Source organism: Nasonia vitripennis, chromosome 1, assembly GCF_009193385.2.
Source record: "Nasonia vitripennis strain AsymCx chromosome 1, Nvit_psr_1.1, whole genome shotgun sequence".
Classification (NCBI taxonomy): domain Eukaryota; kingdom Metazoa; phylum Arthropoda; class Insecta; order Hymenoptera; family Pteromalidae; genus Nasonia; species Nasonia vitripennis.
The window spans coordinates 5,071,095-5,081,423 of NC_045757.1; the positions used below are offsets into that span (position 1 = coordinate 5,071,095).

Here is a 10,329-nt window from a genome sequence, read left to right on the forward strand (position 1 = left end):
ATCGATCCAGCCGCGTTCAAAGGAGCCCCTCCGGGCGACGCGCCGTACACTAGCATACACACAGCTATAGTCGCGTGTGCACGCGCTCACCCACGCATTGTATAATGGTACACTATATACCGCTACTGCTGCTGCTGCTGCTGCTGCTGCTGCTGCTGCTGCTGCTGCTGCTGCTGTCCTCTCTCTAGAGGGACGAATTTACTTTTCGGTGAGAGCGTCGCTTTTCCTGCTATTGTCGGCCGAGAGCTTTTTTCGACGTCTGCGCCGCGCTACGCTTTTAGCCCTTAAAGCCGATGGAGTATATACACTCGCGCCGTTGTTTTATATCAGAGGGAGCGCGAGAGTGAGCGCGCGGATAATATGAGTTTGCTGAGAGAGCGAGAGAGACGCTTATGCAAATAGAATGCCAGCCGAGTGCATTCTTGGACGCGTGTTTTGCTGCTGCTGCGACGAGAGCTTAGATAATGCCCCCGCGCGTGAGTGCATGCGCTTGCGATGCTTTAGACGCGCTTATGTTATCGGATTGCGGATGAAACGTTATATTGGTTAATTAGAGCTTCCGAAGTTTCACAGCTCAGGGAAGCTTCTCGCACTCTATAAGCGAGAGATGACGACTGCGAGATAATAGCGCGCGAATTTCGCACGCTTGGATTCTAAATGACTCATTCCGAGTATATAACATCGCGGCGCACGTATTCCGACGACGCAAATTTTTCGACGATGCAAGAAGAAGAAGAAGAAGAAGAAGACGCGTTGCATAGTCCGATGCGTGTGTATGTACACGTACGATTCGCTCCTCAGCTCCGGTTTATGGAAATTCATTCATGGCTCTATCACGCCGTGCGCTGCCGACACGCGTTTATCGACTCTACACGCACTCATCACGGCTTTAATATTTCCCCTCTTGATCCCCTTGGATTTTATTCGACCGACCTCTGAATTTTACGCTCCGCAATATTATAATGCCTGTGTACATACGTACGCTGCGCTTCATTGAATCATTAATACCGTGTGCGACGAGCTAAACATCGAATTACGTCCGCGTGCTCATCGACGCTTTGATCAATTATAATAAAGCTCGTCGTTCATTCATCGGACGCGCGGTTAAAATAAACCGTGTGCGCTTTCTCACTGCAAGCTCCAACAACAACAACAACGACGACGTTCGAAGCGAGCTTTCGATTATACCGCGATACGGGATAGAGAGATCTCTCTTTTTTCGCGCCGCGGGTGTAGAAGGAAGTAAAGCTCACTCACACATACGCGTATCGCACACATATTGTCGCTTTCGTGTTCGAGCGCTCGCTCGCGAGGCTATAGGAGGAACTCTATATATACAATGTAGCTTGGCAACAAGCGGCGGCGGCGGCGGAGCCAGTTGCGGGGCAAGGTCGAGCCTCTCGCCCCTCTCCACACCCGTCGCCGCTATTTTATCCCGGCATATATTTATTACGAAACCGCTCTCCGCGCGCCTTTTTCTCTCTCTCTCTCTCTCTCTCTCTCTCTCTCTTTGTCTTTCTCTGCACTCCCTGTGTGTGTGTGTGTGCCTATGTGCGTAAGCGAGAGAGAGTGAGCGGAGATTTCGGGGCGAGTTTTTTTCGACGACACGTGCGCGACGAAAGACCGCTTCTCTACTCCGATTATTCTTTTTTGAGTGTGTCTGCGCGAGGAGGAGAGAGAGAGAGAGAGCGGGAATTGGCGAATTTTCTGTGTGAGAACGTGTTACGTTCGCGCGATGTAGAGGGCGCGATGTGACGGCTCGGCGCGTTCGAGGTTAGAAAGCGCGGGAAGGAGAGGTGATTTTTGAATCCCGATGCGGTATATTAGCGAAAATGTTCGAGAGGGAGAGAGGATGGCCTTCGCACGTGCGCCGAACGAAGATGCATAAATTAAGGGAATGTCGTGTGTACGAGAGACTGAAAATGAAAGGATCCTCAAGGATACAGGAGTGTCGGTGCACGAGGAAGTATATACACGGCTCAATTCGCGCAGCGATTTTGTAACAAACTTTATTGTCGGAGCTGCTCATCATCGATGAGGTAACGCCCGACAATATACGTACAACACACGCACACACTAGCGCGCGGACAATCGGTCTCATCAATATATTACACGCTCTCGGCAAACAGAAATAATAATCGCGTGGCGCGCGCGAAGCGCTGCAGCAATAAAACGTATAATTTACAGTCATTGAGAGTATCCTCTTTCGTATACTGTTTCCCCATTGTCGCGCGCGGCAGCGTCTCATTATATTGCGCTACTACTTCTACCTGCCTCAGTGTCATCGCTGTATAGTGCAACGACAGACGCTACTATATACATGTCTCAATGTAGTGTGCGTGTATGTGTGTGTGTGTGTGGGTACCGGATTAATTAAAAATAAAGAAAAAACACGGCGTATTTATATAGGAGAGGAGTCCGAGAGCAGAAAAGCCGAAAGGAAAAGAGACACCGGCGAGTGTGTGTAGAGTGTGGCCAGCGAGACCGCATTCCTGAGGGGCGATCGCCCGCCGCCGACGCTGGTTTAAAGTCCGCCGAGTGTGCAGTGCATACGAGAAAGAGAGAGAACACCGCATGCGAGTATGTGTGTATGTGTGTGTGCCTGTATGAGTAGGCTTTGACCGACCGACTAGTGCAGCTCTCGGTGCAACGACGATGGGGATATAGGCTCTCTCTCTCTCTCTCTGCTGGTGGTGAAAGGGGGCTTTTTTTCCAGGCGAGCTTTTTTGTCGGGAAGAGCTTGTTTGAATAGAGACTCTTTTTTCGGGCTATGTGAATTTCTGGGTTTTTCGATCGGTTGAATAAAAGGAAAAGCATCGGAATTGAAATGTACGTTTGGAGAAGAGAGCTCTAAAACTCTTTCATAGAAAACAACAGCTATGAATCGCAAACAAACAGCACACGGCCGCGATATATAATATATTTTTTTTTTCAATTCTATTCCTCCCAGCTCGCATACGCTCGCGTACAGCGATTAGAAACTCAACCTTCACAATACATAAACCTCCTCTCTGCTGCTGCCTCCGCCGCAAAAAAGCCCGCCGCCCATTTCTCAACTCCTCTACCCGGTGGAGAAAAAAAATTCACACACGGCAGCAACAGCGAAAATTCGAGCAAACAACGCTGTGTGCCGCGCCGTCGCCTCGTAAAACTGCCGAGCGCTGCAGCGCGCGGCATAGCGAGAGAGAGAGAGAGAGAGAGAGAGAGAGAAAGAGCAGGTCAACGAACGCGTTTGTGCGAATTCCTAGGCTCCGCTCACACCGCCGACCTTTACTTTTCTCCGCGGCCTCTTTACACTCGACAAGCACACACACACACACACGCACACGCACGTCGTGACTTTTCATTCATCAGAGAGAGAGAGAGAGAGAGAGAGAGAGAGAGAGAGAGAGAGAGGAATGTTCACACCGCTTTACTCCCTTATCAATCACACGCGTGCTTGTACGAGCGTTACATTTACGCACAGCGAGAGCGGATTTGTCGCACACGCATAGGCACCACCGACCCACTTGGCACAGGCTTCGAAAGCGGAAGAGAGAGATGGAAGAAAACCCCTTCCCGATGACTCGCGAGATTTAGGATAGGCACATCGCATAGTAGAAGAAGAAGAAGAAGAAAAAGAAGCGAAAAGCGCGCGTCTGCGAGTTTCGTTAGCGGGTCGGCTTTATTTTCGACCACCTAGAGACACTGCCGCCGCCGCTGCTGACTTTCTCTTCGCCGATAGCAACGACCGCCGCGAGTTCTATAGCACTGCGATGCTACTTGTTGTTTGTTGTTAGCAGGTGCAATCGCTGCAGCACGGAGTAAGTAAGTATATGCTTCATTCGAGCGTTGCGAAAATTCGATTTGGAAGAGCAACGTTTTGTAATGGAGCTTATCGCCGAACAGAGATAGGAGACACTTCTCTCTGAGTTCTCCCCAGTCAGCAGCCCTCTTTATACTCGCTTATATTATATAGTCCGAGCGAGGCGAGAAAAGAGAGTATCGAGTTTCTTATATGCGGTATATTCGACGAAAGAGCAAAATATATATACACGTATATATACTACTACGTATACGCGAAAATTCCGACCACCGAGACGATGATGTCCCCTGCGGCGATCGGAGCAAACGATCGCTGAAACCCGCCGCCGTGTGCCAACATGGCACCTATTATATATCGGACAATCTTTTGGCAGAGGTCTGCACTCTCGCTCGACTCTCCGCTGTATACTTACTCCTTTTTTTACGGAGGAACGTACGTTGGTAGCTCGTATGATCGCTGTACGCGGAAGACGAAGCGATGAAACGCCACCGCGCTGATATACCCGATTTCGAGGTTATGTCCGCCTATCAGACTCACGCACAGAATTCTATATTCGAAAAGACACTCACCTTTTTAGACTCGAAGATAAAGGCTGTCGAGAGAGAGAGAGAGAGAGAGAGATGCTGCAGGCCCAGCTCCTGGGAAGGAACAGCGTTATTTGGCGCGCTCTGTCTGTCTGTCTGCGTTTCTCCTCCGGAGTGTGTCTGCTTGTACTACTTATATATACACACACGTAGTGTACTATTCGCACTGTACTGTACTACAAAGTATACTTCCGTCGTCCTCTTCCTCCTCGTCGTCGTCGTCCTGATGATGATGATCAGCAGCAGTCGTTGTGTTCCTCTCTCGCGACAGTAGTCTCTCCTCCACCTCGTCGTCGACGTCGTCCTAGTCGTCGTCGCGGTTAAAAAGTATGTGTATACATATATATCACACTATCACAATGTAACGGCGCGCGCGACGCCGTCGCTCTCTTCGCGAGGGGAATCGAGTCGTGCTGTGGACTTGTGGAGTATACGCTCGTCGCTCACTCACTCACTCTTTTTCCCCCTCTCTCTCTCTCTCACTCTTCTTTGTATGTGTACATACGTGTATTAATTATTAGATTACTAACTATTGTTGTCTTGTGAATGAGTGTATGTGTGTGTGTGTATATATATCACGATTATTGTAAAGCCCGTAGACGGCGGCGGCGAGTATGTATATGCTGCTGAGCGCGCGCGCACTTTCGCGTTGCAGTGCTCGTGTCTCTCTACTAAAGTTTCGAGCCATACAATCCTATCCAAAAGTTTCGTTCGATTCGGCTTTATATCTTGAAGGGGTTCTTTTTGTCGTCTGATTGGTCGGTCGAAAATAAGCGCGTGTGCTGGCCATTTTGAATTTGAATAATGGTTGTGATAAATCGAATCGTTAGAATGATTTTCAGATATATATTTGAAAAAACACCGAATAAATTTGACTCGCTCAGAGCCCTTTATACGACTCCGGTGTAAAACTTGCCTATTCGTATTTCGTTTGCTCCTACAAAATGGGCCGCGTGGTGACATCTGACGGAGATGCGGTGTGGCGGAGGCTCACGGCGGGAATATTGAAATTTTACGTAACAACCAATCGTTCAACGTTTTTTTTACACAAAACAAGCAAAAACATAATTATAAAATAGAATGTGAATATATAACTGCACTTGGTGTCGTTAGAGCCGAGAGAATTGGATAATCGTTTAATTATTTACGGCTAGAAAAAGCAAGGGTATCGATTACCGGAGCTACGTAACGTCAATTAAACTTCGATATCCTACATTTTTCGAATTCCCCTTCCACGGCATTGTTTTCCGATCGCGCATTGGCACGTCGTTGGACTTGTTTCCTCTCTCTCTCCGCGTTTATTCGCGATGAACGGCATTCACTCTCTCGCACAATCGACCAGTGGCGTACGCGCGATTCTCCGTGCCCTAACCTCGAAATAAATTGTTCCTTCTGCTCCGAAATGGTAAAACGACGCTCTTATCGGAAGCAAACTCATTTAATCTTTAACAATCGTGGATACGGACAAATTAGATTCGAAAGAGTCAACTAATGCAACTGATTTCAGAATCGGAGCAGCAGCAGCGACTTGACGCAGCCTTGATCGAGAAGAGACACGGTCGGTGTGTGTGTAGCAGTGTAGGTACCGGGTTCACACAGTCCATTTCCCGAGCTCTCCGTATCTCTCTCCGTCTTCTTCCCGCAGCTGCAACGCGGACTCTCTCGCCTTATAGCCATACAGTATACACACTGCATCAGCCAACGCGAAAAAACAAGGAGGAGCTATATACCGTCTCCGGATAGGTATATAGTGGAATCGCATCGGGCACAGGACGACAACACGACACGTACCAACGTCTGACGCGTGAGCACGCGCGGCAAATGTCAGGCCACGACGGGCCTCCGGAGTCTGCGAACGATCTCCTCCTGTGACGACACGCGCACTACCTTCGAGAGAAGACGACGAGCAGCCGTCATGGACGGACACCAGGTATTTATATACTTGTGCATTGCGAGCGAGGCTGCGTGGCTAATTGTTTGTAATTGCTGTTTTAATTGCTCCGGCGATGCGCGCGAGAGCCGTGGCAACACCCCCTTCGCGTTGTGAATCAACAGATATGCTCTTTGTTTACTCTGGCTTTGTTCGTAGGTGCGAGCCCTTTACGACTTCTCCGGGGAGCCTGGATCTGCCGAGCTCTCCATCACGGCTGGAGAGGTGTTGACTGTTATGAGAGATAACGTTGGAGATGGATGGTGCGAAGGTTTTAATCAGGGTGGACAATCTGGACTGTTTCCTGCTGCCTATGTACAACTTATCGAGGCTACTGCTCCCACAACAGGTTGTTTACGCTTTTCATTTTGGAGGGTTCATCTTTGTTCATATAGCTCATACTTTAAAAGTAGTATTCTTTGTACGTATTGCAACCAAGAGACAAAGAGATACCGGTTAATGAATTACTTTTGACCTTAAAGTAATTGACTTTAAGTGACTCCTACTTACGTGCTACTGAGTATGATCGGTGACTTGTGCATTGTAATACGTGGAAAATTTATCAGGGGAATATACTCTGTTGCTAAAACATGTGTATTCTAATCTTTATTTGCATGATCATTCTTTGGTAACCTTGAATCTGAAAATAGTTTGACAGCGGGCAGATAACTCATTAATGAATAAAATCTTCTCCGTCCATTGATTGATAACTCTCACATAAATCAGTGCAATAAATCGTTTTATTGATTTTTGTATTTGAATTATGTTTCAGGCAACATGGTGAATTCACAACAAAGCACAGGTGATTACTGGGACGATGACTGGGACGACGATTCAGAAATAGGTCAGACCCAGGCCTATGTTCCACCTGTTCAACAGCAGCCAAGTCTGCAGTCGGCCCAGTCTGGCAGTACAGAATATGGTGACTCTGTGTCAATGCATACTGTTCACTCTGTTATTCCTGAAAGATCTATTCCCAATGTACCAAAGAAGAACAACAAGTTCACTGCTCTGGTCAAGTCAGGCGAAGAGGGCTTCTTGCTCAGCTCCAAGTTAGTCGTCGTTCCAGAATCTGAGAAAATATACGTAGAGGAGGTAGAGAGTGGAAGGTTTTCTTGGGCTCAAACTGGAGAAAGCTACAACTGCGTCGTGACTTCTCCCAAAAAAGAGTCCAAGCTCAAGGGCTTAAAAAGTTTCATTGTTTATCAGCTCACCCCCACGGTAATTACTTCATTCAGTGAAACTATTAATCCCAAGATAAATATTGTGAATCGATCGATGCTTATCTTTAACAAGTGATAAAAGTCTTCCATAAAGATAAAGTTGTGAAAGACACTGATATGACTAGATCTTGAGCAACTATCGAAAACCTTAACAATAACAAACTTCTTGCAGTTCAACAACATACAAGTATCACGCAGGTACAAGCACTTCGACTGGCTGCACGAGCGTCTCGAAGAAAAGTTCTGTTTCATCCCCATACCGCCTCTGCCCGACAAGCAGATATCTGGCCGCTACGAAGAGCAGTTCATCGAGCACCGGCGCACTCAGCTTCAGGAGTTCGTCGACTACGTCTGCAGGCATCCCGTACTGTCGAGGAGCCGAGTCTGGCAGCACTTTATCACGTGCACGGATGAGAAACGTTGGAAAGCCGGCAAACGAGCAGCCGAGAAAGACGAGTTCCTCGGCGTCACTTACTTCCATGGCGTCCAGTGCCCGGATACACCACTCGATGCTATCAAAGTTGAGTTCCAGACCGATGCCTTCGCTAGGTAAGTAATCGAGCTTTTGTTGAAACAGCAAATTTCGCTCACTGCGTTAGTCATCGCGCGCGACTACTGCGATGAGTAATTGTGTTTATCATAAAATGTTGATTAAGTTGCAACCGCATTCACAAGATAAAAATGTTTACTAAATGCTCTGTATTTTGAAATCTAGGTTTATCGCGGGGCTGGACCCGGTGGTCAAGAGTTTCATGGCGATGGCAACAGATCAGGCGAAGAAGCATCAGGTGTTGTATAAGCGAGAGTTTCAGAAGATCGGTCAGTGTTTTGTGTCATTGGGCAATGCTCTGGAAGCCGACGACGCAGGTCGATCACGTCATACGCTTAATCAGGCTCTCAAGGACACGGGAGAGGCTTACAACGAGATAGGAAAGTTGTACGAGGAGCAACCAAAATACGACTGGGAACCGCTCGCCGACAAGTTCCATATCTATCGAGGCATAATCAGCAGCTTCCCTGATGTCATCGGCATTCACAAGGTCGGCTTTCATTTTTTCTTTTCAATTAAAATATTAGATTTGTTAGCAAAGTTTACATTGATCGAATAATTTTTGACGATCAGAGCGCCGTGCAAAAGCGGAAGGACTGCGAGAGGCTGGTGAACGAGCACAAGATGGAATCGGCACAGTTACGAGAACTGAACCACAGGACAGACGTGATAGCCCGGGCGCTCGGTGCCGAAGAGACACACTTCCAGTCAGAACGCGAGATCCACATCACGCAGGCGATGAAGAGTCATCTCGTCGAGCAAATAAACTTCTACCAGAAGATCGTGGATAAGTTGCAGGAGGCGCTCAACTCCTTCGACTGAAATCTAGATAATCAAGAGTATCAATAGTTAAAGAGCTGATCTTGCACAATTGAATGAAGCGTCTAACTGGTGACTCTTCGCTTTGACGGTGCGGTGCATTCGCGATGTTCGCACGCGTCACGCACGCTTACTCGGGGGAGAAGTTTGTCGAATTTTGAGCATATGTACGCACAATCATGATCGGCGTACTTATGCGCATACAACATTGTTCGATTTTTCCTCAGGCAATAATTACGAAATTTACGGATCATTTTTAATTCGTGTTCTGCTATCTATTTTCGGGCTAACGTGCAACAAAGAGGGTGGTTATATGTGACTATAAGTGTTGAGAATGTTCACAGAATCTGTTGTATTTTTTTGCAGAAAAATATTGTTAATATTTCTTGGATGTACATATTTGTGACTTGAAGAGGCAGCATTAAAGGCTTGAACCGAGTTTTATTTTTATCTTCGCGAATTTCGAGCGGAAAAATTCGTTAAAAATGATTCGTACATTTTAAGATGTTTGCAATGATATTTTCGAACCAAGGATTTGCCTTTAGCTTATCGTAAATGATAATGAATCACTTTGCAAAGCGATTTCAATATAGATGAAATCGCTGTCACTTGCATTTTTCTCTGATCTATACAGACTGTAAGATATACAAATTGTAATTATGACGTTGATATCAATATTATGTAAATGAATTGTGTATATTACTTATAACTAAGATAATGCGTCTAGTGGGCAACATTTTATTCTAATCGATGTTCTTCTAAGAACAGTTTTACAAAACTCGTATTTTTGTATGAAAGATTTTTCGAACCTATGCGGTGGACTACTTCTTAAAAAATATAGCTATCGCAACATATTTTTAGGAACAAAATGTGAACCGTCTATAACATGAACTTATTCCTCGAATTTTCGAAGAATTTTTTCCACTAGAATCTCGATGCCGTTGGGAGCCTTTTAAATAATCATGATAAAGCAAAAAATACGGAAGCAAGAAGTGTGCCTGCCTGAACGTCTAAAAAGAGTTTATCAAACTAACTATTCTTGTAACAAAACAAAAGCATTATTTTTGTTTGAAAACGTGTTTTTCCCGCCTAGGAAATCGATAAAGAATCATTAGTAAGTTATTTTAATGTCACTTTGTCCAGAAAATATTTGTATTTCTATAAATGTGTTAACCTTGAAAACAAAATTAAATATAATATTGAAAACTGGAAACGATCTATGCTAAATAACATGTATTTATTTCTTTTTTTTTAACTTAAAAATAATACACGAGTAAAAAGAAACGAATATGCGTGTTCATCCTTCTCTAAATCGAACTAAGAGATGACGGGACGTAGAACCGTAAATCACCGCGGTAACGGACAAGTTTTCTGAAATTATAGAGACAATGTCCATTTTTGTGTGCAGTAATGATGAA

General features: G+C 45.9%; 2 protein-coding genes across 7 annotated transcripts in view; one reads left to right on the plus strand and one right to left on the minus strand.

Annotated features, from left to right (window-relative positions):
* LOC100678021 (protein Gawky) overlaps window positions 1–4,647 on the minus strand; it is a 28,845-nt gene extending 24,198 nt beyond the window's left edge. For 3 of the 4 annotated variants that reach the window (XM_031921941.2, XM_031921936.2, XM_016988663.3), the window contains exon 1: window positions 4,375–4,512. The gene's annotated coding sequence lies outside the window, so the exon portion shown is untranslated. Of the gene's footprint in view, window positions 1–4,374 lie in introns of all 4 variants that reach the window. The other variant, XM_032597953.1, reaches the window with a different exon arrangement.
* On the plus strand, window positions 102–10,138 carry LOC100117499 (sorting nexin lst-4). 3 transcript variants are annotated; one of them, XM_032597976.1, is made up of 7 exons: window positions 102–208; window positions 5,897–6,319; window positions 6,479–6,668; window positions 7,092–7,540; window positions 7,715–8,091; window positions 8,258–8,582; window positions 8,666–10,138. In XM_032597976.1, exons 2-7 carry the CDS (start codon window positions 6,305–6,307, stop codon window positions 8,912–8,914), a joined length of 1,605 nt encoding a protein of 534 aa, XP_032453867.1. In that variant the 5' UTR covers window positions 102–208; window positions 5,897–6,304; the 3' UTR covers window positions 8,915–10,138. The 3 variants fall into 3 exon arrangements, with proteins under 3 accessions (XP_032453867.1, XP_032453863.1, XP_001601721.1); XM_032597972.1 differs by lacking the exon at window positions 102–208 and adding an exon at window positions 4,606–4,716; XM_001601671.6 differs by lacking the exon at window positions 102–208 and adding an exon at window positions 5,446–5,794.
* The last annotated feature ends 191 nt before the right edge of the window (window positions 10,139–10,329 follow it).